We start from the raw sequence: 25921 nt of genomic DNA, 5'->3' as shown, positions 1-25921 counted from the left end.
TTAGATAAACTTTAAACATAACCACAAATGGATCCGGTTCTTTGAAGACTGCAGAGCATTACACAGATTGTGGCATAATATACTGTAATCTACTTAACCTATGAGCAGATAGCATTTCCAGTTTTTTCTATCACGAACGAGACTGCACATGTATCTAATTTTTACATCTTCACATGCATTTACAAGTTTTCTCACAAGTTGAATGACTTGCTTGCTCTAAAGAAACAGATATGGGTGAGATGGGTGAAGGTGATTGAGAGGTAGAAAGTTCCAGTTTTAAAGTAACCAAGTCATGGTGGTGAAAACATAAGGAAGGCAGTCAATAATATTGGAATAACGTGGTATGATGACAGATGGTGACCGCACTGCTTGTGAATGCGGCATGATTTTTGCAATTGTCAAATCGCTATAGTGCACACCTAAAACTGATAGAATATTGTAGGTCTGTGCCACCATAAAACAAAATACATGTATGTTCATTTCAAGTTTTAGTGGATGTTGTCTGTCGAGTTGCCACCCAGAAAGTTTGCATTGGGGCGCCTGGGTGGCTCAGTTGGTTGAGCATCTGATTCTTGATTCCGGCTCGGGTCATGGTCCCAGAGTCGTAGGATAGAGCCCCGAGTTGGGCTATGGGCTGACATTGTGGAGCCTGCTTGGGATTCTCTCTCTCTCTCTCTCTCTCTCTCTCTCCTCTCTCTCTCTCTCTCTCTCTGCCCCTCCCCTGCTCGCTCTTGCTCTCTCTCTCTCTCTCATAATAAATAAATAAACTTAAAAAAATAAATAAAGACTTGTCTAGAAGAGTTGGTTTTGGAGGGCCACAAGCCATTGTAATACCTAAGGCCAAGAATTATTGTTGGCCCCCTTGGGAGCCATGTGGCTCCCACTGAGAATAATACTCTAAAGGGAGAGTTGGGCAGTAAACAAATAAGTGGAAAAGGTCACATCGGAGAGCCAAGAATGTTAGGAGGGAGAATGAAATGGAAAAGGAGGGAGAGAACATCTTGATCGTTGGAATCAGGAAAACTCTTCCCAGACTTAGGAAGACCAGCCTTGATTTCTTCAGCGGCAAAACGAAAATGATAATTTCCTCCTCACGGTGCCTGGCCTACAGTAAGCTCTCAGTAAGTGAGCTTTATAGTTATTACGTTTTTTAAAAACTTTTCTCAAAGGTAAATGGATCGCTCCTCTGCTCAGACTGGGGGCCCGCGCCCAGCGGCTCACCCAGCCGGCATCTCCACCTCCGTCCGCAGAGGGCGCTGTGGGCGCTGCGGCCGGGCCGCTCTAGGCGGCACGGGAAGTCTCGTGCTCCCTTCACTTCCGGTCTCTGGCCCGGGATTGGGCTGCGTGGAGAGGCTCGTGAAATGCCGACTGGAGACTTTGAGTGAGTCGGGGGTCCCGGAGCGAACCCTGGGAGGGGGGCTGGGGGGCCTAGGGAGCACCACGGGGCCTGGGTACGTCGAGGCGGCGTGGGCCTGGCCTCGCTGACCCAGCCCTCCCCTCCGCAAACTTCTTGCAGTTCGAAGCCCAGCTGGGCCGACCAGGTGGAGGAGGAGGGCGAGGACGGTGAGTATGCCTGGTCGTCCCCGGTCACCTCAGCCAGCCCCCGGGCCGGTCGCTGCCGCCTGCTCCGACCCTGCCACCGCGGTCCGATCCCGTAGGCCCCATCGCGGCGGCCTCTGTCCCGCGCCATCCTCCGGGCCAGCCTATCGCCAGTTCCAGATGATCGCTGGCCGGGCCCTCCTCCCGTGCCACCGCCCAGCCCTCGTAGCTGCTCCGGGGAGGAAGTTGTAGCAGCCCGCCTCCTGCCTTTATGCCTGCGCCGGGAGGGCTTTATGGGCTGCCCCCGCTTCCATCCTTGCGGTTGCTCGAGGTTACTCCAGCCAGCCCCACGTCCGGGCATGGCTGTCCCGGGGCAGTTCTTCGCCAGCGCCCAGCCCTTGTTCCGCCTTCCCGGGCTCCTGGTGTGGGCCTTCACCCAAAGGGCCCTTCATTTTGTCTCGGGCGCCCCCGCTCCTCCCAGCTCACCCTTCCTCCCCACACTCCCTTTTGTAGACAAATGTGTCACCAGCGAGCTCCTCAAGGGCATCCCTCTGGCCACTGGCGACACCAGCCCGGAACCCGAGTTAGTGCCGGGAGGTGAGTGGCGACCTCTGCTCCATTCGGGGCTGCCTCTCCCCAGCGGCGTTCCCTCCTGGTCCCCATTCCCCGGGGCCAGCTCCCTCACCTCTCCTCTCTCCCAGCTCCGCTGCCGCCTCCCAAGGAGGTCATCAATGGAAACATCAAGACGGTGACGGAGTACAAGATAGATGAGGACGGCAAGAAGTTCAAGGTGAGGCTGGGGGAGGAGGTGGGTGCCCTTGCTCTTGGGGGACTTGCGCCGGGAGGGGACGGCGTGTGGGTGTTGGGTGGGTTGGGCTGGCTGGCTCCAGGTGCCTCAGAGACACGGGAAGTCCGAGCCTCTCCCTTCCCGTCCTCAGATCGTTCGTACCTTCAGAATTGAGACTCGGAAGGCCTCAAAGGCTGTTGCGAGGAGGAAGGTGAGACCCTGCTCCTGTCTCGGGGGCTCCCCCGGGGCTGGCTCAGAGGAATTAGGAATCCCTTTTTTCTGGTGCCTTTAGTTTTAGGCACCTATTGTGTTGGAGCACGGCTGAGGTCGGTGTGTGTTCTGCTGGGGCACTGGAAAGTCAGTGGGGTTAGATTCTCAGTCCTCTCAGCTTGTCCACCAGGAGGAACGGAGCCAAGCCCTCCCCTGAGGTGGTCACAGCAGTTCCTGATCGACTGGGCTGCACGCTTGGGGAAGCAGTAACGATAAATACGTTTGGCACAACTTTCTGTGCCCTTTCTCTGTGCCAGACCCCGTGCCAAGTGCTCTGCGGGAAGTGTTCTCTCATCAGATCCCCCTAGCAACCCTGGGAGGCGGGGAGCATTTGTGGTCCCCGTCTTCTAGGGGAGGAGGCCGAGGCCTAGCTTGTTTAACTAGCTCAAGGCCCCTCATGGTCTGGGTGACCCCTGCACGCCCCTGAGCATCGCTTCCTGTGGGAGCTGGCCCACCTACTGTCACGGGTCCCCGGGAATGGTTGGCTGTGCGGCTGCTTCCTGCCGGGCCTTGGCTCTCTCATCTGGAACTTGGGGCTGAGAGCTGTCCCTACCTGCCTCCTGGAGCCGGCATGAGGTTGAGGCCCGGCACATGCCAGGAGTGGTACACACTAGGAAACAGGAACTGTCAGTGTCACCGCTCGGGGGGGCTTTGGGGGAGGGCGAAGAATGTGGTTCAGGCCCCGACAGGCTACTGTGGTCTGGGATGTCAGCGAAGGGGTCCCACGTGGCCTTAACCTGTCCCTCATCCCGCCCCGAGCCCAGAACTGGAAGAAGTTTGGGAACTCAGAGTTTGACCCACCGGGGCCCAACGTGGCCACCACCACAGTCAGTGACGATGTGTCCATGACATTCATCACTAGCAAAGAGGTGAGTGGGGCAACACGGCAGGGCCAGTGGCCGTGATGGTGGTGGCCGGGGTGTGGCAGTCCTGCTCTGAGCGTCCCCTGACTGCCCGCCTAGGATCTGAACTGCCAGGAAGAGGAGGACCCAATGAACAAGCTCAAGGGCCAGAAGATTGTGTCCTGCCGCATCTGCAAGGGTGACCACTGGACTACCCGCTGTCCCTACAAGGACACTCTGGGGCCTATGCAGAAGGAGTTGGCGGAGCAGCTGGGCCTGTCCACCGGCGAGAAGGAGAAGCTTCCTGGAGGTGCCCGTGTCTGGGGATGCGGCTTGGCGGTCTGTGGGGCGGGGGTGGGGAGGACCGCGTGCACCTCCGGGAGGGTCCTTGGTCTTCACCTGCCGTCTGGGGATGGGGCCATCCCCCTCGCCAGTTGTCCTCTCACATCAGCACCGCGAGGCTGGCTGCAGCCTGGGTGTGCGTGAGAGAGCGTGGCTGGGTTGGTGACTGCTGGTGATGTCGCGCATCCTTTCTGGTTGGGGCTGGCAGACCGTTGCTTTCCACGGCTGTGTCTACACCGCACATGCTTGAGACTTGCCAGCTGTGATTCTGTTGTGGACTCGAGTGTGCCGTGTCTGCCACAGACACGACCACGGCTCTGCGTGCGTGCGTGCGTGTGTGTGTGTGTGTTAGACAGTTCTACACCTGTGACTTGATATGCAGCATACGTGGCACTTGCCTGAGTGTGTGGGACCTGGGGACTGTCCCTGCCGTGTTCCTGTGTGTTGTGAAGCTGAGCGGTCCTCTGGCCCTCAGCTAAGATTGCCTTGGGTTGCATCAGCGTCTGTGGCTTCTTCGGACTTCCTGGATGTGACCTTTATGTCCATGTGGCCATGGGGCCTGAGAACCGGCCAGATGCATGCAGTTTGATAGATGGTGCCTGGCCCGGCTTGGGGCCAGAACTGCCAGCATCCTGGGGCGGGCCTGTCCCTCATCTGCGCCAGGTGGAGCCCTGACCCAACCGCTTTGGCCTCCAGAGCTGGAGCCGGTGCAGGCCGCCCAGAACAAGACCGGGAAGTACGTGCCCCCGAGCCTGCGGGATGGGGCCAGCCGCCGCGGGGAGTCTATGCAGCCCAACCGCAGAGGTGAGCCGGCGGGAGGGCGCCTCCCGTTCCCCCCGTGACGATCCTTTGTCCGGGGCCCGGTGAGGGCTGTTCTCTTACCAACTGCCTCTCCTTGCCTGTCCAGCTGACGACAACGCCACCATCCGTGTCACCAACCTGTCCGAGGACACTCGCGAGACCGACCTGCAGGAACTCTTCAGGCCCTTTGGCTCCATATCTCGCATCTACTTGGCAAAGGACAAGACCACTGGCCAGTCCAAGGTGGGCTGGTGGCTGTGGGGGTTGGGGAAGGGGTCGCCTGGCCTGGTTGTGCCCCTGACTCTGCCCCCCCGCCCCCGCAGGGCTTTGCCTTCATTAGCTTCCACCGCCGTGAGGATGCCGCACGTGCCATCGCCGGGGTGTCTGGCTTTGGATATGACCACCTCATCCTCAATGTCGAGTGGGCCAAGTAAGACCACTGCTGCACCCCTGCCTCCCGCCCCCTTGTCACAGCCAACACTCAGGCAGACCGTAGGCCCTGCGCCAGCTTAATAGCCACCAAGCTTGTTCCGAGGGACAGATCATTTACTGTCCTTTTCTTAAGGAGGCCCCACTGTGCCTTGTGTACCCTGTTCCCCCCCCCCCCCCCCCCATTGCCACGGAGGCCCCAGTTGTATGTAGCAAGGAGTCTTGGAATTCCCTTTGGGATCTGAACTCCTCCCCCACAGGCTGTTCTCACCACCCATTTCTCTCTTCAGGCCGTCAACCAACTAAGCCAGCAGCCACCCGGCTCCCAGGGCCCCCATGGAAGGCAGCTCCTCCGAGCGCGGGGCTCCCGGCAATAAAGAGGTTGCGGTTGTCACGTGCTGTCTTGTTTATTCACCTTGTCTAGTCACCTGCTCTGTGGCTAGTGGGGGCCAGCCCTCTCCGGGATCAGGGCTTCAGGCAGAAGTTCCTGCCCTCCCTGGCCTGGGCACCTTCAGTCCCCCATCAGGTCTTTCTGTAGACCACGGAGGAAGTGGTGGTTTGGGGCCTGCCATGCTCTCGGATGGATTCCAGGGCAGGCGGCAGTGGCTCAAAATAGGCCAGGTCGTCGGCTCAGCTCGGGGGACTAGGACCCCGAGGTTTTGGGGGTGGCTGTGACATTGAGGGGCAGGACTTGGCCAGAGCTCCCGGCGTCCTCGGGGGGTTGGCTCTCCCCGCAGCTGAGGCAGCCTCCTGGACCGGGGCGGCAGCCGAGGCTGGGTGCCACAGCCATGTAAAGCAGAGGGTGGATACAGATGGCCACGGGCATGAGGCCCCGCATCACCTGGTGGCTCACGTAGGTCCTCCAATCCAGCGCCGCCTCGGCCTCGGCCGAGTTAGCGAAGCCCGGGCAGCGGGCTCTCCAGTGCTGTCGGGCGGACACGTTGAGCACCAGCGTCACGTAGTAGGGCACGTAGGAGCCGGCGTAGAGGGCCATGCCGCTGGCCACCAGCACCGCCACACGCAGCTTCTCGGCCGCCGTCATGCCGTGGCTGCGCAGCACCGCCCACCCGAGGGCGCCGTAGGCCGTCAGGGTGAGCAACAGCGGCAGGCCGCAGCCCGCCGTGGCCAGCGCCAGGCTGTAGGCTCTGTAGGCCTCGAGGCGCTGGTCTGCCGTCCCCAGGCACTTGGTGCAGGCCCCCGGCCTGGCCACAGAGCAGTCCCCCTCCTGCTGCGGCCGCTTCAGGTGGGAAAAGCCGAGTGTGGGCGCGGCCAGCACGGCGGCCAGCACCCAGCCAGCAGCGCTGACGGCCCAGGCGTGCTTGGCGCGCAGGCTGCTGCGGGTGAAGAAGGGGTGGACGATGCCCAGGTAGCGGTTTAGGCTGATGCAGGTGATGAAGAGGACGCTGCCCAGCAGGTTGCAGGTGAAGAGGAAGCGCTCCAGGCGGCATGCCAGCTCCCCGTACTGCCAGTTTTTGGGGGGGTAGAGGTAGGCGGCCAGCGGGAGCAGCGTCAGGGCGTAGAGCAGGTCGCTGACGGCCAGCTGTGCCGAGAAGACCACAGCCGGGTGCCACGGGCGCCGCTCCTGCGTGCCGAAGCGGTATAAGGCGAAGCCGTTGCTGGCCGCGGCCACCAGGAACTCAACCACCAGCACGGGCCACAGAAAGTCTTCCTGGAAACGACCGAGGACGCGATCGGCAGCGGCCGAGAAGTTGGTCGGGCAGGGTATGGCACCTGTGGGCAGATGGTGTCACCAAGTGAGCGCGGTCCTCCTCGCGTGGCTTTTGATGCCTTCAGAGCCCAGTCCTTCAGATTACGTACCACGTGGCGGGCTGCACCAGCCCTTTGGGGACACACTTTCTCGGAGTCCTTCCCATGCCCAGGAGGGGACACCAGCCACAGCAACTTCTTACGGAGGAAATCGGGCCCAGGTGATATCTACTAGGCTTGCTCTGGGTCCTGAATTCCAGAACTAGGTAGTCATTGCCTTCACGTGACAGCCATAAGCCAGCAATGACAATCCACAACAACCAGGCCTGCGTGGAGGAGGGGGAGTCCGGGGGAGTCCCCAACCCCACCGTAGCCCTCCCAAATCCAGCAAGCCTTGCTGCCTCCACCTTCAGTCAGTCACTTTCTCAGTGCCACAGGCACTGGCCTCCCAGCTCCCAACGACCTCCCTACGTGTTCCCCCCACGGCCTCCAGGGGGCACCCAAAGACACCCGAATCAGGCGGCTTTCACCTTTGAGGCTCCCTCCTCACTGGGAGGAAAAGGCAGTGCTCACCTCTGCCACGGAGGGGCCCCAGGAGCAAACCTCCGTCCAGCTGCTCCCTCTCATCTCCCTGTGACTCATTCCCTATGTCTTTCCCACACTAGCTTTGTTTTCTTCTTCCCACACTGGCTTTCTATTCCTTAAGGCACATTCCACCTCAGGGCCTTTGCACTGATTCTCTCTTCCTGAGTCACCAGTGCCCCCACTCACCTCCTGGTCTTTAGCCCTGAGAGGGTTTGAGAGGCATATTCTGACCCTCTATTATCACAACTGCACCCTGTCCCCCTTATTTCTGCAAATCCTGTGCTTCCACCTGACCACTGTTGAGAGGAAAAAAACAAACAAACAAAAACCAAACCCAACCCAGAAGACCTCTCCTGAGGGCAGGGAGTGCCCCACAGCTGGCTTCCCAGAGCCCAGAACAAGGCCTAGGACCAGCAGCGTGGACCAGAACAGAGATCTGGAATGGATTCCCTCTCGTGTACCCAACTTGGCCTCAGCTTTGGGTGCGCGGCCTGCTCCCAGTCTGTCCAGCAGGCTGGCCACGAGTTCCGTGCAAGGTGCCAGCGGCCCTCCCTCCCCCACGCGACTGCTTCCCCAACCACGCTTCTGCCTCCTCGTCCCATCTCCGCCCTGGGAGGAAGTCCCTGTCCAGACGCGATTAAGTCCCTCCCGTCTGCCTCCCAGGAGCCGGCCACCCCCAGCCTCGGTCCTGGGCAGCGCCACAGGGGCCAGGACCCTCACCTGATGTGGCGGCAGCCATGGCCCACGTGCCCTGCCTCCGGGTCCAGCGCCGAAGCCGCGCCACCAGGAGCACTGGTGCCGAGCCGTGCCGAGCTAACCAGCGGCGTGGCGGGCCCCTTCCTTCCCAGCAGCCCCACCCTCTTTCTCTCAGCGCTGGCAGCTCAGCTCCGCCCACTGCCAACACCAGCCAGCTTCGCTTCCACCCCCGGCTTCCTTCCTCCTCACACTTTGCCCTCCAAAGCAGCCCAGTCACTGGCTTGCAGGTAACGGGGGCCTGGGGGGTTAGGCTGGGGGCAGGCCCAGGACACCCCGAGGCACCAGACTGAATCTGCCCATCGCCCTCACCTGCAAAACAGTTCCTGCGTGTCCACTGCTCAGGATGTGGGCGCGAACCTAGCCCAGTTCCCAGAAGCTCCTGGCCCCGAGCCTCTGGGCTTTCTACCACGGGACTCCAGCTCTCCCCATTCCCAATGCAGACGCAAGACTCACGGGAAATCAAGCATTCACCAGCGTGGGAGGTTGGAGAAAACCGCTCCTTTATGAAAGGAAACCGAGGGCTGCCCCTGGAGGCCCAGGTGGAAGCCCAGGGCAAAGGCTCTTGGGCCCCAATTTGGGGCATTCCATCCACTGCACCAGCCTGGCCTCAGACTGCTTTCTTAGGTGGCCGTGCTCGGCCCCGCCTGTGCTCCCAGGCAGCTCCTCTGCGTTCCAGCTTGGCCTGGGCCCGCTGGGGCCTGCCCTTGGCCTTTGGAGGCCTCCGGTCAGTGCCTCGATCTGGCCTCTGCCCCCTTCCTCGCTGCTTCTTGCCGGGGGGCCCGGCAGGCCGTCTTCGTTTGGCTGTCTTCGGAAACATGTCTGTGGGGAGAGACCACGTCAAGGCCACCAGGCCACAGGGATGGGCTCAAGGTGCCCAGCTGCACCAACCCCTGCCACATACCCTCATCAGGCTCCTCTCCCACTGCCTGGCGGAAATACTCAGCTTCATCCTCCTCTTCCTCTCGCTGGCCGGTCCCCTCTGGGGGGGCGCCGGGGTCCTCGGCATCGCTATCCCCACTGGCCTCTGCCCGCGCCCGCTTCATGCCTGCCAGGCTCTTCTTCCTGGAGGGAGAGATCATTTAGGGTGGCGGCCTGCACCTGAGACCCTGCCTCACCTGCACGGCCCACGGCCACACACCTGTGTGCCTCCCGCTGCTCCCGCTTGCGCAGAACATTCTGGGCCTGCTGGTCCTGCCTCTGGGCCTTGAGCCGTAGCTTCTCCTCCTTGGCCGCCAGGATGGCCTGAAGCTCCTCTTCAGTCTTGTGCACTGAGCAGGAAGAGATGGGTCACGGAGACCTAGATGCGTCAGTGCACCTCGCGACCCACCCGTGAGGGCCTTGGACTCCCAGCCCCTTGCTTCCCCAGCCCCGTTCTCACCGAAACTGTGGAACAGCACGTTCCCCTCCCCAACACCCTCCTGGATTTTGATGAGCTGCAGTGTCATCCGGGGCCCAATCTGGAGGGACATAGGGGACGAGTCAGTCCTTCTTCAGGGCCGGGGGGAAGGGGGGGGGGTACTGCCAGAGGAAGTCACTTCTGACCCTGGGCCTGCCCTGGGCTGGGCCTCACCTCAGTGAGCCGCACGGCACTCTGCTGGGCCCGCATGTTGCCGCGTCCCGCGACGGCTTGGGGCAGCTCCGTGATGTTGTGCTCCCCATCGGGCTCTGCCTCACTCTCGGACAGCCCGGCGCCCCTGTGCAGAGGACACACTGGTCAGTAGGGGATCCCAGGCTCCTGGAAAAGCTCCGGGGTCTCCGGCGCGGTAGTGATCTCCCCACCCAGTGCCCTCCTCACGTGGCCAATAGCTCGCTGATGTCCTGTAGACGGCTCATGTTGGGGAACTTCTCCTGTAGAAGCTTCTTCATACCACGACTTGCGCCCACAGGAACGACTTTGATGCTACTGCAGCACCCAGGGTGTGAGAAGGGGGGTTAGGGATCCTGAGACTGGAGGTCAGCTCTGCCCCCCTCCCCTTTCCACAGTGCGTCAGGGCGTTTACTTTGAAACTGGACAATCACAGAGCCTCAGCAGGAGCGTTGTCATCAGCCACACGTGGAAGCCCTGCCTCCTCCCCTCCCCCCACCCCTCAACAAGAGTACTCACTAATGACGGAAATCTAGCTCCTGGGAGTCAGGATTGTAGTTGATGAGCAGGCAGCGCTTGATGGTGTTTAGGTTCACCTGGAAGGGAGAGGCGAGGGCACAGCAACATGTCAACTGCCCACGGGCTTCCCTGTGTGCTGGAGCCACAGCAGGCCCTGGCCCTGTTCCAGAAATCTCTCAGCAGGGAGATGTGGCACTGAGGGGGACTAATGGAGTGGCAGGCGCACTGGCTAGAGTTCTTGGTTCTGAGGCCCACCGAAGCCGTCCACACCGTGGGTGGACTGCTCCCTGATGATCAGTGTCTAACAAGCCTAACCTGAGACCAGCTGGTGCCAGGGATTAGGAACTAGGGCTCTGGAGCCAGACAGCTTAGAAAACCCAGTCCTGCCCTCTGCGTCTAACCTCTGACTAATGACTTCCCCTCTGTCAGTCTGTCTCCCCATCCGTCAACTGGTGTCCCAAGTACCTGGCACGCTGCTCAGGCTAATACTCAATCCCCACTCAAGAAATAAAGGACAGGGGCGCCTGGGTGGCTCAGTCGGTTAAGCGGCTGACTTCGGCTCAGGTCATGATCTCATGGTTCATGGGTTCGAGCCCCGCATGTCCAGCTCTGTGCTGACAGCTCAGAGCCTGGAGCCTGTTTCGGATTCTGTGTCTCCCTCTCTCTCTGACCCTCCCCCGTTCATGCTCTGTCTCTGTCTCAAAAATAAATAAACGTTAAAAAAAAAAAGATTAAAAAAAATAAATAAATAAAGGACAATCAGGATCATTCTCCACCTTTCAGAGAGGAAGAAAGCTTACGAGGAAGTCTGTTACCCCAGGGTCACGAACACGTGAGGGAGACGTGACCTCAGGAGCCAGAGTGCTCTGCCTCCGCGCTGAGAGGCAAGGACCGAGCAAACAAGCCAAGGGCCTGCGTGTGGCACCTACTGTCCGCCCTTCCACCCTCACCTGCCACCGCCCCAGGCCCAGCCTACCTTGTGCACATTGATGGAGGGGAACAGGTTCTGGAACATGGTGGCCATGAGCTTCACATGCATGCCGTGGGGGCCGAAGCTGTTGAGCACCAGGAGGGGCGGATGGGCAAACTGCTGCTCGTGCATGCGGTGTCGGCGCAAGGAGGAGACCACGTCGCGCACTAGTGTGTACTGCAGGACGGGGGGAGGAGTGAGGCCTGACAGCCACACATGGCTGGCGCCCTCCTGAATTCGTCCTCTACCCAACATGGGCCTCACTACCTCTGACCCTTACCTTATTGATCCGGAAGGTCAAGGTGGGGCCTCCTGGGAGGCGCATCAGCTTCTACGGGAAAAACAAAACAAAAGGATTGGTCAGAGTCAAGGTGTCCAGCTAGGCAGCAGGGAGTGGGAACCTCCGCCCCATCTCTTCAGAGCGTTTACTTTGAAGCCAGAATCATGGCAACTCAGAGGCATATGGGTTCATCGTGAGAGTTGGGGGAGGAGGAGGGCAGGGGGAAGATGAGGGGTGTGGGTGTGTTAACTCACAAAGTAGATGTTTGTCTCCGTTTTACTCAAGATCAGAAAGTGTGTGACCCCAAGGGGCCCCGCCACTGCCACACAATCCTTCAGAGTGTTTTTCTTTCGTATCTGAGAATTACAAACACAAAATGGAAAGATCGCTAGGTATCCTCTCCCCGAGCAAGGGCTATAAGCTGAAGCTCTTATGCCCTTTCTTGCATTTAACCTGTCGCAGAAAGAAAGGAGTGGAATGTTCTTGACCTCTGGACCTAACCCGACTTAAATTTGCTCGTTTACTGTGCCTGGCCCATTTTGCAGATGAGCCACCTGGGCCCTGCGACGTTAATTAACTTTCTCCAGGCCTTTGAGAGAACCCGAGTTTCCACTCTAGCTTTGCTAACTCTAGTCCCTTTTTAACCTCCAGTCTTAGACATTCAGCCAAAGCGGGTTCATCTGCGCCCCCTCGCAGCTGCCCCACAAAATCCGAAGATGGTCCCCATAAAGGTCCCCTTCTCCTGCCAGAGAGACTGAAGGCTCGCGCGGTTCTGCGGTTGGAGCCACCTCCGTAGCGGCGAAGACGGGGCCATAGGCTGATGGAGGCGGGGTGGGAGGTGCAGACCTGCAGGCGGGTGGCGGTGAGGGGCTCCATGACCCGACGAAGGTCCAGGCTGAGCTGCCGGACGCCGCGACCCGCGCGACCCCGAGCGAACACGAACGAGTGCGGCTGCGCGGCGTAGGCCTCGAGGTTGCGGAGCTGCGCCTGGGCGCGAGCACGCTTCTGGTGACGGGACTGCAGGGGCGAAAGGCGAGCGGTCAGCGCCACGGCCTCCGCAGGGACCCCACCCGCCCCCCCACCGGCCCCCCACCGGCCCCCCACCGGCCCTGCCCGCGCCCCCGCCCCCAGGCCGCCGCGCCTCACCCGCCCCGACTGCCCCATGCCGCCGACTCCTCCGCTGGGACGCTTCTGCCGGGTGCTTCCGGCGCCGCGCCGCTCACTTCCGGCGCCGGCGAGGTGACGACTTGAGGCGGATCCGCGCGGTGACGTCACCAGGCGAGCAGAAAGCCACAGAGGGGTTGCTACGGAGACACCTGGTGCTTGTTTCTATGGAAACCGGGCGGGGCCAGTGTCTCAGCGAAGCGGCGCCGGCTTCGGAGAAATAAGTTGTGGGTTCGAATCCTACTTCGGCTCATTTATACCAGCTGGGCGATTTTGACAGCCATTTTATCCGCTCTGAGGCTCCTACAAGAGGCTCCTCTAAAGAGAGAATGGTACTCATTTCTCCTCTGATCCACTTACTAAGAAAGATGATGCACAATGCTTGGCACAAAGGCACCAGGCACTTGGGGAACAACCAGAGAAATGGGTAGAGCATAGCAATTACGTATAGAGGCCCCCAGCTCCTGAGGGCCAGCGGTCTTCCCCGGGGGCCCTGTCTGCGGCGGAGAGATGGAGAGATGGAAACTCCACATCACCTTCTGGAAACTTAGGGCAAGGCGGGCGCTTTGTGAATAACTCACCCCCTCCCGGTTTCCGCTCAAAGCCCCAGTCTTGGCCTCAGGCCTCTGGCTTCTTCCCCAGAACCTTGGGGTGGGGAAAAGGGACGCCCCCAACGTCTCTTTCCCTGTCCCATAGGTTTCCTTCCACCATCTGCTTCCCCTCCCCCATTTGCTTCCTCTCTCCTGTCTCTCCTTCCCAATTCTTTCTCCTCTTCCCCTCCTCCGTCTCCCCTTCCCCATCCTTGTCTTCTTCCTATCTGTCTCCCTCTGCCCCACTTTGTCTCTGCCATCAATTGTCTCTTTCATTGCCTTCAAGTTTCCATCTCTCTTATGTCTCTATCCCCATCTCTCTCTTCTCATCCCTCTTCCTGACTCCCCCCCCCCACCGTCTCTGTCCATCTCCTCCCATGTCTCTCCCCTTCTCTGTCTCTTGTACTCTCTCTCTCTCTCATCTGTCAGTCCCTCTCTGTGACTTATGAGGTTTCTTCTCTGCTGCCAATGGAGGAAGCTGGAGGGGGCTGCGGGTGGGGGGCCGAGGGGCCCAGTGTGGGGGGGGGGGGCCCAGCCCAGGCCTGGAGCCCAGCCTGGCAGCCTCTCTCAGATCTGGGACGACCATTTCCTCTTTCAGCCCGGGAGTCCACTCGGGTTACGAGTTCAGGACAGTAGGAACCAGGCGAAGGAGGCTGCTCCCTGAGAGTGTGTCTGCAGGTCAGTGAGGCCTTTGTGCAGGTGGGAGACCCTAGACCAGGCTCTGGGGGGGCTCTATGGGGGTCCCTTTGTACCTCTGAGGAATGACCGCATGTTTTCTGTCCCTGCATGATTTGACCTGAGGATGTGACAGTGTGCATGGGAGACAAATGGGAACATGTACACTGTGGTGGGCAAGTGGGCAGGGACCAGGGTTTCACTGTCTACCTGGTTAGCGCCTCTGTGCTTGCCAGTGTGAGACCCCACTCTGCCCACAGGGTATTTTCCTTTAAGTCGTGGTGTGTGTGAGTGTGTGTGAGTGTGTGTGTGTGTGTGTGTGTGTGTGTGTGTGTGTGTTGCTGCCAGAATCTGTGCTATGTTTCCAGCCGTGTCTTCATATGTGCCTGTGCCGGGCAAATCCGCAGACACACACACAGATTCCATGTCTACCTTTGTGGCTCCGTGCGGTGGTTTGTCTCACTGGGGACCCGTGTGTCTTGATTTCTGCCCTGTTGTGGGCACACGGTGTGTGGCAGGTCAGGCTATATGTGTGTGAGTGCGGGAGCCAAGTTACCTGGGCTGAGTTCCACCATTCTCCAGCTGTGTGGCTGTGGGCAAACCACTCACCCTCCCTCAGGCTCAGTTTTCCCTCTTGTAAAACGAGGCTTCGTAGGAACAAAGGTTGTGAAGGCAAAGGCTAAATGAGATAGAAGGCGTGGATTTTAGAGGCACGCCTGGCGGCAGCAGGTGCCAACGTTTCCTGTTGTCTTTCTCTGTGGTGTGTCTGTGTCCTCCCCCTGTCCCCCCCCCCCGCCCCCCCCCCCCCGCCCCGGCCTCACGGGGCCTGCAGCCTCCCACGCTCTGTGCTCTGCTGTGGGGGGAACATCCGGAGCACTGACCTGTGTTATCAGGCCCTGGTGGCCTGGGCAAGGGGGTCTGGCCATTCTGCCTCGGTTCTCATGCAAGAAATGATAAATATTTACAGTTGGAGCTCCTGGTCTCAGCACCACGGCTCTGGTTCCAAGCTCTGGAGGACAGGGGTGGTTACCAAGCCTCCTCCCTCCTGCTCTCCCACCAGCCTCTCCCCTTCCTCACTCAGAGGCTCCTCCTGGACCCTCAGCTCCTCCTGGGACTTCTCGTCTGCTGCAGGACTTGCTGGACTCAGGGTCTTGGTCCTGAGAGGTGAGAGGGAAGGAGGGCATGAGGACAGGGGGAGGCCGATTTTACCCGTTTGGCGACCCGGGCTTCTCCAGGCCTCCTTCGCACCCCAGGTTGAGCTCCTGGAAGGTGGTGGATGTTACACATGTAGTCTGGCTCCAAGGGGTGTGGTCCATCCCTGTCATGGGGGGGCCTGGTGTCGTCGAGGAGGGGGCAAGGAGAGCTCCGGCTTGGTGTGCATATATGATAGCAAATATGCCTTTCTCCAGCTCAGAACCTTCTGGAGCTCGCACCTCACTCAGAGTGAAAGCCCAAGTCCTTCTGGGGCCCACGAGACCCTGCACGCTTGGCCCCGTCCCCTCCCTGTTCTCATTCCTCCTGCTCTCCCCCTTGCTCACTCTGTTCCAGTCTTACGGGCCTCCCTGCTATTCCTTGGGCACCTCAAAGGCTCTAGCTCAGGGCTTGCTTCTCCCTGTGCCTGGAATGCTCTTACCCTTGTCTCTTCCTTCAGGTCTTGGCTCAAGTGTCCTCTTCTTAGTAAGTTCTGACCCCTCTGTTTCAAACGGCCCCTCTGGGCACCTGGGTGGCTCAGTCAGTTGAACATCCTCGCCTTGATTTCAGCTCAGGTCACCATCTCACAGTTCATGGGATCGAGCCCCTCGTCGGGCTGTGCACTGACAGCACAGGGCCAACTTGGGATCCTGTCTCTCCCTCTGTCCCTCTCTCTCTGCACCTCCCCTGCTCGCGTGCCTGCGGTCTCAAAATTTAAAAAAATCTTAAAAAAAAAAAAAAGGCCTCTCATCCCAGAACCCCCATCCGCATCCCCACTTAAGTGTTCTCCTAACAACTTACCACCCTCTGACCTACCCACCATCCGTCTTCCCATCCAGACGTCAGCTGCCTGGGGGCAGGGATTTTGTCTGTGTTGGTCCTGGGCGGGTCCGCTGCCTGGACCAGCTCTTGGCACACAATAGGCACGAAAGGAGCGTCTGCTGAATGTGTGAACAAGGTGATGTGTGTGACCTCGAAGACCTCGAGGCACCTGCCCGTGCGTGTGGCCACCCGGACATGTGGGTTTGGACACAGTGGAACCTGGGGCAGACCGGGGTGACGTGTGGACGTGGGGGACGTGTTCTGAGTACTGGCAAGTGCGTGTGAGAGGCCTGTGTGTCCTCTTCTGAGAGGCTGCAAGCGGCTGAACCCCGAGAGAGAAGACAAGGGGAGCCAGGGAGGTGGCCACAGTACATGCGTAGGAGCTCACCTGTGTGAGCAGGGCAACACTTGGGAGGGTACGACAGAGCTGGGGCATGTGAGTGTTGAGGGGCGTGCACTGAACAAAACCCAGGCTCAGCCTCTGCGAGCGGATATTTTGGTGGAGGAATTCAGATAATAAACACCGGCAAACAAACGAGGCAATTCCAGAGAGAGACAAATGCTAAAATGACAAAGCGGGACTGTGATAGAGAGTGCCCAGGAGGAGCAACGCTAAATGGGGGTGGTCAGGGAGGGCTTCTGAGGAGGGGTCATCTGAGCTAAGACCTGAGTAAGGAGAGAGAGGAGGCCATGTTAAAATTCCGGGAAGAATGTTCCAGACCGAGGAAAGGGCAAGTACAAAGGCCCTGAGGCAGGACTGTGCCTGGTGTGTTTGAGGAGCAACAAGGAGGCCAGTGTGCCTCGAACACACTGAGTGAGGGGTGAGTGGGAGAGGAGGGCAGGGAGGGGACAGGAAGAGGGTGCAGGGCCTTGTGGGGGCGCGGGAAGACTTGGACTTTTGCTCTGAGTGAGCTGGGAGCCACAAAGGTTCTCTAGGAAAAGGAGAGACATGACCTGATTCTTTGGCAGCTGTGGGAGAAACAGAACAGAGGCTGATGGCAGACAACTGGAGGCCTGGGGGGCAGCTGATGTAAGGAAATCCAGATGGTGTCTTGAGCTGGGATCATGGTGGGGGGTGAGCATGGGGGAATGTGGAGGAATTCAGGGTCCAAACAGAAGAGCTGACAGGCCTGGCTGATAGGTTGGATCTGTTGTGAAAAAAGAGGAGACAGGAATGACTCTGGGATTTGGGGAGATGGGGCCTCTGCTACTAGACTGAGTTAGTGAGACTTTATCTCTCACCCCACCTCACTCCTCTCACCCGTTCTCCTTCTGCTCCGGCCTCCCCATAAGTTCCTTTAATACATCAGGCACGGTCTAGCCTCAGGGCTTTTGCCTTTGCTGTTCCCCCTGCCAGGGATGGTTCTTCCCCAGATATCCTCATTACTTCCTCCCTTACCTCCCCCAGGAGGTCTTCCCTCCTTTCAAATTGCCAGGGCCCAGATCTCCGCATCTCTCTGTTTTCCTGTTATCTTAACACCGGCTAATACACTCTATTAATCCCTATTGCTTATTTGTTTCTTGCCCATCAGGGCAGGAAGTTTTGTGTTTTGTTCCATACCGTAGTCCCTAGAACCGTGGCTGGCACACAGCAAGCACTCAATGAATGAATGCATGACATGCTGTCCCGCAGGGCGCCGGGAACCAAGTGGAAAGGCCAGGGTGGGATCCCTGGGGCATCTCAGCCAGGGGGCGGGGACCTGGAGCAACGCGGGTTTGGCGCAACCCGAGAGTTGGGGGCCCGGCTAGGCTCCTGGGACTCCCCTCCTTCCTGTTCGTCCTCTGCCTTCAGGTCTGCCATGTCGGCGCCTCAGCTGCGCACGTTGCAGCTGCTGCTCCTGCTGGGCGCGACGTGGGCGCGGGCGGGCGCCCCGCGCTGCACCTACACCTTCGTGCTGCCGCAGCAGAAGTTCACGGGCGCCGTGTGCTGGAGCGGGCCGTCCGCCGCGCGCCCGGCCGCGGAGGCCGTGAACGCCAGCGAGGTGGCAGCGCTGCGCATGCGCGTGGGCCGCCACGAGGAGCTGCTGCGCGAACTTCAGCGGCTGGCGGCGGCGGATGGCGCCGTGGCCGGCGAGGTGCGCGCGCTGCGCAAAGAGAGCCGCGGCCTGAGCGCGCGCCTGGGCCAGTTGCGCGCGCAGCTGCAGCACGAGGCGGGGCCGGGGGCGGGTCCAGGACCGGGGGCGGAGCCCGCTGCTCTGCTGGCGCTGCTTGGGGAGCGCGTGCTCAACGTGTCAGCCGAGGCGCAGCGCGCCGCCGCCCGCTTCCACCAGCTGGATGTCAAGTTCCGGGAGCTGGCGCAGCTGGTCACCCAGCAGAGTGGCCTCATCGCCCGCCTGGAGCGCCTGTGCCCGGGGGGCACGGGTGGGCAGCAGCAGGTAACCTTAAAGCTGGCCAGGAATCGTAGCCACTTCCTGTTTGCATCATTTGTAAGATGGGGCTCTTGCAACCCCACGCACGATCTCTGAAACGCAGTTTTGAAATCCGAAAAGCTCCAAATACCAGATTCCTACTTCTCCTTCCACAGCTCATTTGGATCAGAACGCGACTGGCGACTACCTAAAGTCTTTACTTATCCACTTAATATAAATATTCATAGTGCCTGTAATCAAGCATATTATTACGTAAAGACCAAGGATCCATGTTAGGGAGGTGTTATGTGATATAAATATAGACCCTGTGCTACTGTTCTAACTTCTGTTATATTATTTTTAATTCTGGAACATGGCTGGCCCTAATTTTGAATAAGATTGTTGCTCCGTGACAACCCATACCTCACAAGGCTGTTGGGAGCATTCAGTAAGCTAATACTCATTGTTGGAGGTACTCTTACCATCAATACTTTACAGAAAAGGAGAGTCAGAGTCAGAGAAGTTAAGCTGTGAACACCAGACAGGAATTTAAGCTCAGCGCTGCTCTTGACAGCTAGAGTTAGGCTTTGGGAAGTATCCATTCTAGGGCTGGGACGTGCCCCTGCCTGATCCACCCATCTGGGTGTTGGGAGATTTAGGGGCCCAGTGTCTTTTCAACTGAAGGCTAGTGCAATCACATCTGAGTCTCTCGGTCACCCCAGGTCCTGCCACCGCCCCTGGTGCCTGTGGTTCCTGTCAGTCTGGTGGGTGGCATTAATGATACCAGCAGGAGGCTGGACCCGGCTCCAGAGCCCCTGAGAGACCAGACCCTGAGACAGCAGGGGCCCTTGGCTTCTCCCGTGCCTGCAGGGCACCCTGCTGTCCCCACCAAACCGACAGGTAAGATGAGGGCAGGAATGTTGGGGATGTGAGAAGCTAGGGAGTTCCCAGTGCATTGTGAGGAGATGGAAATAGGAGCCAGGATTTTAATGGCAGATTTCTCTCATGGTAAGAGGACTGGAAGAAAGGATGCTTTTATTCTGGTGATCGAACAAGGAGCCATGGCTCTCATCCTGATAAAGACCAAGATCTTTACTGTGGTATGAAAATAGGAAAGGAAAGGCTTTTCTTTCGGTGAGGGGACAGGGAATTTAGGGCTGCTTATTGGTAAGAATTTAAGTGAGCTCAGAGGGTCATGTTCAGGATTTGTACTCTGGTGAGGCTTTAGAACCAGGATTTAAATACCCCAGGCTCCACATTTGCTGTAGTGAGAAAAGAATGACCCAGAGTATTAACTCAGGTAAGGACATGGGTACTGGGGCTCTTATTTTGGCCAGGGAATGGGAGAGGCAGGACTGCTGTTCTGGTGAGGGGATGAGAGAAGAATGCAGATCTATATACCAACAAGGGGTTGGTTGGTCCAGGCTGTGCCTTCCCCTTATCTCTGTACCCACAGGCCCATGGCAGGATTGTGCAGAGGCCCACCGGTCAGGCCACAGGCAGAGTGGTGTGTATGAACTGCGACTGGGTCGGCACGTGGGGTCGGCGTGGTGTGAGCAGCAGCTGGAGGGTGGAGGCTGGACTGTGATCCAAAGGCGGCAAGATGGCTCTGTCAACTTCTTCACCACCTGGCAGCACTACAAGGTGGGCGTGGGCGGGCAGGGGCAGGGCTGTGTCGAGGAGGGGACCTGCTGACTTTCCTGTCCTGCCAGGTGGGCTTCGGGCAGCCTGATGGAGAATACTGGCTGGGTCTGGAACCTGTGCATCAGCTGACCAGCCGTGGGGACCATGAGTTATTGGTGCTCCTGGAGGATTGGGGAGGGCGTAGTGCACGTGCCCACTATGATGGTTTCTCCCTGGAGCCTGAGAGTGACCACTATCGCCTACGGCTTGGCCAGTACCATGGAGATGCTGGAGACTCTCTTTCCTGGCACAATGACAAGCCTTTCAGCACCGTGGATAGGGATCGAGACTCCTATTCTGGTAAGCAGAGCTCTTATTCTGGTGGGGAGTGGGGACAGGGGAGGAGGGACTCCTAGGGAGGGAATGCAAAGAATGAAAAGAGTGGAGTGACACTTCCCTCTGGTAAGGATCAGGGTAAGCAAGAGAACAGAGGGGAGGACTTTTATTCTGGTGAGGGGACGGAGAGCCTAGATTCCTTCTTTCATGAGGCAGTTGCTTCCCCCTGTTCTGGTGAAAGGCAAGGAGAGCTAGCAGTCTTATTCCAGAAAGGAAGTAGGGAAGATTTTTCCCTTGATAAAGGTAGAGCTTCTAGTTTTCAGAAAGAGTGGAAAAGGTATAACGTGTACTTTGGTAGGGGGATGGGGAAGGAATTAAAGTTATTACTCTAAAAAAAGAAAGGGGCCAGGGCTCTTAATCTGGTGAGGAGAGAGGATCAGGGTTGCATTCACTAAGAGCGGGAAGGGCCAGGGGATGCGTGGCAAAAGCCTTGCGCTGAGATGCTCGTAGAGGTTTTTATTCTGGTAAGAGGACATGGGTTTTCTCTCTCCTCAGGTAACTGTGCCTTGTACCAGCGGGGAGGCTGGTGGTACCATGCCTGTGCCCACTCCAACCTCAATGGCGTGTGGCACCGTGGTGGCCATTACCGCAGCCGCTACCAAGATGGGGTCTACTGGGCTGAGTTTCGTGGCGGGGCTTACTCTCTCAAGAAGGCTGCCATGCTGATCCGGCCCCTGAGGCTGTGACCATCTGTCCATCTGTCCCCCAGGTCCCAGAGGATGTTTGTCAGCAGGAGCCCAAGTCGTCCTGGCTACTCCTGCTTTGTGACTTAGTGCGGGCCACGTGCCACACACTCTCCTGTTGTGAATCTGCTCCCCGGGGTCCTGAAAACGGGACCCAGGAATCCCCCTGCCAATGTCGCAGACCCAAATGGCTCCTCGAGGGCATTTAGATCTCAGTTTGAGCTCATATTTTATAACAACACAAAATATCCACAGACTGTGTCCGGTTTGCATCTGCACCTGTCCGGGGTCACTCCCCATGCCCACCCTCGCCCTCCTCCTCCTCTTCCTCCTCCTCCTCCACCTTCAGGTCCTCCAGGATGAGGTTGTCCAGGTCTTCCAGGAGGCCCCCCTGGCTCAGGCAGGTGGCCACAGTGGAGCCACTACTGATGTGGGGGTTGCTGGGGTGCAAGACTTTAGGCAGGTGGTTCTGCTTCCGGCTCTTGGGGTGAGCGCAGGATGTCCCAGGCACGTGGGGCTCTGGGGAGGAAGAGGTTCTGAGGTCATGGAGCTTGAGGCCCACGTAAGACTCTGGGGGCAAAGGGGCTGCAGCCATGGGGACTCGGGAGGGGAGGGGCGGAGGCTACAGGCCGTAGGGCCAGACCTACAGGAAATTCAGAGACGAAAGTCGCAGGTGTTGAAGCCACTAGAGACCCAGGGACATGGGCATCACCTGAGACTACAGAAGACAAAACAGGAACCAAGGACACAGAGACCGTGGCAGAGGTCACGAGGACACAGGGGGAACCACTCAGTCTCAGGGGCAAGAGCACGGAATGTGGCTGACGCCATGGGAGATGGGTATTAGAAGGGGGAGGGTCTGGTGTTGGAGCCTGGAGATCGATGGGGGGGCCGGTGCGTGGAAGATGTGAAAGGAGAGGCTGATGTCACGGGATGAGCTACGTGGCTTTGGGGACTGAGGCCTTAGGAGGCACATGGAAGAAGCAGGCAGAGACCTTGGTACTTAAGGCCCGGGAGGCGGATGTCCCAGGAGTCAAGGTCACATAGACCGCCCAGAGTGAGGGAGGTCACGGGGACGTGGCAGGCCCTCACCTCGCCGGTTGTAGCAGTCGGCGGCCGAGCAGGAGTGGGTATGGGTGCTGCGGCGGTCCGTGTCCCGGTCCCAGCGTGGAGGGAGGATCCGTGTTGGATACACGGGGAAGCCGCACCCGTAGCAGGGGGACGAGGACCCCATCTGTGCCCAGCCCCTGGGGGCGGGCAGGGCCGTGAGGGTCCAAAGGTGAGGCCCGGGCCAGGGTGGGACCAGGGAAGGGAAGGGCAGGGCTGGGGGTGGGGGGGAGGGGGCGTGGAGGGTGGGGTGGGGGTCAGCACCCTCACCGGAAGTTGTGCCGACACTTCGGGCAGTGGAACTCAGCCACGCCCCACATCTTGTCACAAGGCACCGGCTCATAGCGCTTTCGGCATTTTCTGCACCGGGACACCTGGGTGTGCAGAGTGGGGGGCAGGCTTGCGGTCAGAGGTGAGCCCCGGTAGCTTGACCCTGGCCACAGTGCACACCACTGATCAGGGGGGGTTCAGAAGCCCGACTTGGGGTTGTGGTTTCGAGGTCAGGTTTGATTTCTGTGGTAGATGTCGAACTGTGGAGTCAGAGGACAGGCTCTGGGGTCGGGGAGGAGCTCAGAAGTCCAACTCAGGGTTGGGGGGCGGGGTCTGAGATGGAGGTTGAGCTCTGAGACTGCAGGTCAAGGGTCAAGGGTCGATATTCTTAGGTCAGAAGTTCAGATACTGAGGATGGGGATCGGGTTATCACCTCCTTCCGCTGGGGTACGCGCCGCCACCAGACATGGTCACAGGAAGAGCAGGCAAACTGCCGATCCACGGCCGGAATGAGGTCTTCCTGCGCACGCTGGAACATGCGGAGGTTGGCTTCTGTTAGTGGCAGCAGGGAGGTCGCCACGGCCTGCAGGATGGGGACAAGAGGATGGTCACGCCTGTTCCACTAACATAAACACGTCAGCCCTCTTTCCTCTACAGATATGTCGCCTCTCCCGCCCCTGTAACATCTCTCCCTCTTGTCCGTGGACATCCCCCACCATCCCCTGGGAATGTCCTCCTCACTCTGCCTCCGCCCCCCGTCCCATAGCCTGGACTCACCTGGATGTCCTGGTCCTGCTTCATATCCTCTGGTGGGTCCTGGGTGGAGACATCAGGGACAGAAACTGGGGATGCAGCTCAGACCTCTTTTTTACCAATGTGTCTTGGGGGCGGGGCTCCTGCGTGGGGAGGCAGGGTCCTGGCCCCATGTGATTAGGGTGTCCTTAGCTCAGGAGGTGCTGACTGACCAGTGTCCACTTTTAGAGGGCCAGGCGCATGACCTCAGTTATCCTTAGAGTAGCCTTGAGAGCAGGGGGAGGGGAGGAGGCACACCTATTATCCCCACTGCTCAGATGAGGAAACCGAGGCTCTGAGCCGGAGGGGTTGCCCGAGATCACCCTGAGGGAGCGCGGCAGAACGAGCCGCATCCCTGATGAGGGGCATCTCAGAGCCCAGCTCTGATCCTAGGTGGCCAAGGTTTAAATCCCAGCTGCTGCCTGCTTGCTCTTGTCACCCTGGCAAGTGACTTAGTCACTCTCTCAGTTTCCTCATCTGTAAAATGGACGTGGTAAATAATAGGACTTGTCTCAATGGATCAATAGGGTGATGAAATTCAAAACAACATGTGGAAGTCCCACTGCAGCGGTCTTTCCTAGTATTGTTTGTTTTCATTTTTAAAATTTTTAAGAAGGCTCCAGACGCAACGTGGGCCTTAAATCCATGACCCTGAGATCAAGAGTCACATGCTCCAGTGACTGAACCAGCCACACCCCCCAGAGGCCCCTCCTATTATTTTTAACATACCCTTTACATGTGTAACTGTAAAGAATATAGTGTACTTTGTTAACACTCTTTAGCAACTCTAAGAGGTGGAATCCACACTGTACTAGCCACCAAAGTCATTTAAGGGGTCAAGTGACCGTGTTGCACCTGTGCCTCAAAGCCTTTCATCCATCCATCCATCCATCCATCCATCCATCCGTTACATGGGGTTCCCAGCCCCTCTCTCCTTCCCATCTCCTGTTTATCCCAGCCTGAATGTGTGTCCTTTGCTTACTCTATTCCCTCTTGCAGGAAGCCTTTCCTGACCTCCAGGGGTCCTCTACAATGACATTAATCCTGATTCATTTCACTGCCTAGTTTCATGTCTCTCTCCCCTACTTAACGTCATCAACATGTAATGAGTGCCTACAGCTTGAGTCTCCCTGGTCTAACACATTACTGAAAGGTGAATAAGTCAATGTGGATCGTGAGTTGGGGACTGGTGGTGCACAGAAGGGGCTCATCATGGACAGGCCAGGTCCCTTCTGTTCCCCCTCCCCAGTCACCCCATCCTTTGAAGGGAAGGGGGCAGTTTACCTGGGCATCCAGATCATTACTCAGTTCCTGTCCATCTCTCTGCTTTACCCCTGGTGGGGAGAGTAAGTGTAAGTAAAAGGTCCTTCAAGGACCTTGTGGGAGTTTCAGGGTCCCCAGAGTCCCAGTATAGACCCTCCCCAGGAGATGATCTCCGCGCCTCTTCCCACCCTTAACACAGACCACACCTCTCCTGCGTGCTCCCCACGCCCAACCCCTACCAGGACCGGGACCCCAGCCTGCTCACCGTACACGATGGATCGCCCCACGCCGGTGTGGTCGCTGCCAAATTTCCTCATCAGAGTCCCCGCCTTCTTGGAGGATACCTTCCCATGAAACTTCTCCTGGAGGCGCCGGACGCTTTTCTCCAGCTGGGGTGGGCACAGGGGGGTTCCGATAGGGTAAGGAGAGGAACAATCGCCCCTCCCCCATCTCTAGGCATCCTTCTCCCAGCCCGAACTTGACCCTCGGTTTTGGCCTCTCCCCCCCGCCCCCCCCCCCCCGGCCCAATCCCTCCCCCTCCCCCCGCCATCCCTCTACGGCATTTCCTGGAAAAAGCCAAAGTCCCCACAGGGCATTGGGGGAGGGAGCGGACTGGGGCGAGCGTCCCAGACTAAGGGAGGAGGCCGGCCAGGTAACCTCTGGCTCCTGACCCTTGACCCTGCAGCCCCCGCTTTTCCTCGAGGAGGCCGCATTTCACTCTGGGGGATGTGGCGGTCATTCTCCTTTCTGAGGGGAGCCAATGCCAGCCAGGGTGAAGGTCTAGGCTTCGGATGGAGTCTCCAGAAATTGCGAAGCCCCCTCCGCGCCCCCGACCCCTCCCCAGTCTCCTGAGAGACCCCGGCCCAGCCGTAGCCATCTCCTACCTCCACACCTTCTTGAGACATGGTGGCGGCGGCGCAGGTTCCCGCGAGGGTCTGCACTGCGCGTTCAGAGCCCCCTACCCGGGCGCGCCCGTCGGTCCAGCAGCCGCGCAGGGCAGGGGGCGGGGCCTCCGGGCGGCCCCGCCCTTCCTTCCCGGCCCCCTCTTTCGCTTTCGATTGCGGGGGGTGGGGGGGGGGGTGGACGGGGCGCTCTGGCTCCGCCCTGGCTCCGCCTCTGCTCTTGCGCCCCAGACCCAGGCGGGCGCCAGGGGTCTGCACCCTGCGGCGGAGCGCGCGCACCTCGGGCGGTGGAGGCGGCGCGGCCTCTGCAGTCGGTCACATGTCCCCACGCTGCGCGGGGTCCGCGTCTTCACGTCCCTCGTGGGGGCGGGGCCGCATCGGAACGCCGCCTTGGATCTCCGTGTCCCCCTCAGTTCGCGCTCCCCCACTTGATAACCCTCTCCTCTCCTCCCGCAGGAACCAGGCGCTAATTAGGACCTGGGCCCCCTACCAGCTCTGAGTCTCTTAACGGGGCTACATCCCCTTTCTGAACCTCAGTTTACTCCTCTGTAAAATGGGTTGATACAATGGCTACATCCTGGGTATGTGTGTTTGCCAGGCTTGGAGACCCCGGGTAGGGCGCTTAGTAGCACCTGGCGTGGGGTAGGCAAACTAGTCACTGGGCCACCTACTATGTGCCTCTG

The 25921-nt window shown here is 59.0% G+C and overlaps 5 protein-coding genes and 2 non-coding genes across 9 annotated transcripts; 2 read left to right on the top strand and 5 right to left on the bottom strand.

Moving 5' to 3' along the window:
- The first annotated feature begins 1293 nt into the window (after nucleotides 1–1293).
- On the top strand, nucleotides 1294–5404 carry EIF3G (eukaryotic translation initiation factor 3 subunit G). Its single transcript, XM_047845923.1, has 11 exons — nucleotides 1294–1381; nucleotides 1517–1563; nucleotides 2053–2136; nucleotides 2241–2329; nucleotides 2478–2537; nucleotides 3361–3465; nucleotides 3559–3748; nucleotides 4477–4584; nucleotides 4688–4824; nucleotides 4905–5011; nucleotides 5301–5404. The coding sequence occupies exons 1-11, from the start codon at nucleotides 1362–1364 to the stop codon at nucleotides 5314–5316; spliced, it is 963 nt and encodes a 320-aa protein (XP_047701879.1). The 5' UTR covers nucleotides 1294–1361; the 3' UTR covers nucleotides 5317–5404.
- P2RY11 (purinergic receptor P2Y11) lies at nucleotides 5399–8641 on the bottom strand. The gene is made up of 2 exons (XM_047845880.1): nucleotides 8023–8641; nucleotides 5399–6741 (listed from the first exon to the last, which is right to left on the bottom strand). The coding sequence occupies exons 1-2, from the start codon at nucleotides 8639–8641 to the stop codon at nucleotides 5654–5656; spliced, it is 1707 nt and encodes a 568-aa protein (XP_047701836.1). The 3' UTR covers nucleotides 5399–5653.
- Nucleotides 8542–15645, bottom strand: PPAN (peter pan homolog). Its single transcript, XM_047845869.1, has 16 exons — nucleotides 15475–15645; nucleotides 14919–14998; nucleotides 14723–14779; nucleotides 14398–14520; nucleotides 12559–12741; nucleotides 12259–12429; nucleotides 11667–11768; nucleotides 11413–11463; nucleotides 11139–11309; nucleotides 10163–10239; nucleotides 9854–9961; nucleotides 9629–9752; nucleotides 9437–9515; nucleotides 9197–9326; nucleotides 8960–9120; nucleotides 8542–8877 (listed from the first exon to the last, which is right to left on the bottom strand). The coding sequence occupies exons 3-16, from the start codon at nucleotides 14765–14767 to the stop codon at nucleotides 8666–8668; spliced, it is 1737 nt and encodes a 578-aa protein (XP_047701825.1). The 5' UTR covers nucleotides 14768–14779; nucleotides 14919–14998; nucleotides 15475–15645; the 3' UTR covers nucleotides 8542–8665.
- LOC125161410 (small nucleolar RNA U105B) lies at nucleotides 10036–10115 on the bottom strand. The gene has a single exon (XR_007150613.1). It is a non-coding gene; the product is annotated as a small nucleolar RNA U105B (small nucleolar RNA).
- LOC125161404 (small nucleolar RNA SNORD105) lies at nucleotides 11533–11619 on the bottom strand. The gene has a single exon (XR_007150607.1). It is a non-coding gene; the product is annotated as a small nucleolar RNA SNORD105 (small nucleolar RNA).
- On the top strand, nucleotides 12796–21158 carry ANGPTL6 (angiopoietin like 6). Of its 3 annotated transcripts, XM_047845903.1 has the most exons (8): nucleotides 12796–12908; nucleotides 13765–13844; nucleotides 14902–15005; nucleotides 17647–18229; nucleotides 18925–19102; nucleotides 19659–19846; nucleotides 19915–20185; nucleotides 20717–21158. In XM_047845903.1, the coding sequence occupies exons 4-8, from the start codon at nucleotides 17654–17656 to the stop codon at nucleotides 20905–20907; spliced, it is 1404 nt and encodes a 467-aa protein (XP_047701859.1). In that variant the 5' UTR covers nucleotides 12796–12908; nucleotides 13765–13844; nucleotides 14902–15005; nucleotides 17647–17653; the 3' UTR covers nucleotides 20908–21158. The 3 variants fall into 3 exon arrangements, with proteins under 3 accessions (XP_047701859.1, XP_047701867.1, XP_047701852.1); XM_047845911.1 differs by lacking the exon at nucleotides 14902–15005; XM_047845896.1 differs by lacking the exons at nucleotides 12796–12908; nucleotides 13765–13844 and having other exon boundaries at nucleotides 14698–15005.
- Nucleotides 21148–25540, bottom strand: SHFL (shiftless antiviral inhibitor of ribosomal frameshifting). Its single transcript, XM_047845934.1, has 8 exons — nucleotides 25221–25540; nucleotides 24602–24725; nucleotides 24358–24407; nucleotides 23059–23097; nucleotides 22715–22864; nucleotides 22282–22385; nucleotides 21997–22151; nucleotides 21148–21423 (listed from the first exon to the last, which is right to left on the bottom strand). The coding sequence occupies exons 1-8, from the start codon at nucleotides 25239–25241 to the stop codon at nucleotides 21194–21196; spliced, it is 873 nt and encodes a 290-aa protein (XP_047701890.1). The 5' UTR covers nucleotides 25242–25540; the 3' UTR covers nucleotides 21148–21193.
- Nucleotides 25541–25921: the final 381 nt, after the last annotated feature.

This window comes from Prionailurus viverrinus, chromosome A2, assembly GCF_022837055.1.
Source record: "Prionailurus viverrinus isolate Anna chromosome A2, UM_Priviv_1.0, whole genome shotgun sequence".
Lineage (NCBI taxonomy): Eukaryota > Metazoa > Chordata > Mammalia > Carnivora > Felidae > Prionailurus > Prionailurus viverrinus.
This window is presented reverse-complemented; position numbering and strand designations above follow the sequence as displayed.

What these genes read in the sequence shown, in the direction of transcription:
- EIF3G (XM_047845923.1), top strand. Translation starts at nt 1,362, where the DNA reads ATGCCGACTGGAGACTTTGA. An exon ending in GGAGGAGGAGGGCGAGGACG is followed by an intron (nt 1,564 to 2,052) that starts GTGAGTATGCCT and finishes TCCCTTTTGTAG; the next exon opens with ACAAATGTGTCACCAGCGAG. An exon ending in CATTCATCACTAGCAAAGAG is followed by an intron (nt 3,466 to 3,558) that starts GTGAGTGGGGCA and finishes CTGCCCGCCTAG; the next exon opens with GATCTGAACTGCCAGGAAGA.
- P2RY11 (XM_047845880.1), bottom strand. Translation starts at nt 8,641, where the DNA reads ATGCCCCAAATTGGGGCCCAAGAGCCTTTGCCCTGGGCTTCCACCTGG. An exon ending in CATGGCTGCCGCCACATCAG is followed by an intron (nt 6,742 to 8,022) that starts GTGAGGGTCCTG and finishes ATCTGCCCACAG; the next exon opens with GTGCCATACCCTGCCCGACC.
- PPAN (XM_047845869.1), bottom strand. Translation starts at nt 14,767, where the DNA reads ATGGCCAGACCCCCTTGCCCAGGCCACCAGGGCCTGATAACACAG. An exon ending in GCATGGGGCAGTCGGGGCGG is followed by an intron (nt 12,430 to 12,558) that starts GTGAGGCGCGGC and finishes TCGCCCCTGCAG; the next exon opens with TCCCGTCACCAGAAGCGTGC. An exon ending in TGACCTTCCGGATCAATAAG is followed by an intron (nt 11,310 to 11,412) that starts GTAAGGGTCAGA and finishes CCCGTCCTGCAG; the next exon opens with TACACACTAGTGCGCGACGT.
- ANGPTL6 (XM_047845911.1), top strand. Translation starts at nt 17,654, where the DNA reads ATGTCGGCGCCTCAGCTGCGCACGTTGCAGCTGCTGCTCCTGCTGGGC. An exon ending in GCACGGGTGGGCAGCAGCAG is followed by an intron (nt 18,230 to 18,924) that starts GTAACCTTAAAG and finishes CGGTCACCCCAG; the next exon opens with GTCCTGCCACCGCCCCTGGT. An exon ending in GGATCGAGACTCCTATTCTG is followed by an intron (nt 20,186 to 20,716) that starts GTAAGCAGAGCT and finishes CTCTCTCCTCAG; the next exon opens with GTAACTGTGCCTTGTACCAG.
- SHFL (XM_047845934.1), bottom strand. Translation starts at nt 25,241, where the DNA reads ATGTCTCAAGAAGGTGTGGAG. An exon ending in TGTCTCAAGAAGGTGTGGAG is followed by an intron (nt 24,726 to 25,220) that starts GTAGGAGATGGC and finishes TGCCCACCCCAG; the next exon opens with CTGGAGAAAAGCGTCCGGCG. An exon ending in CGACTGCTACAACCGGCGAG is followed by an intron (nt 21,424 to 21,996) that starts GTGAGGGCCTGC and finishes CTTCCTCCCCAG; the next exon opens with AGCCCCACGTGCCTGGGACA.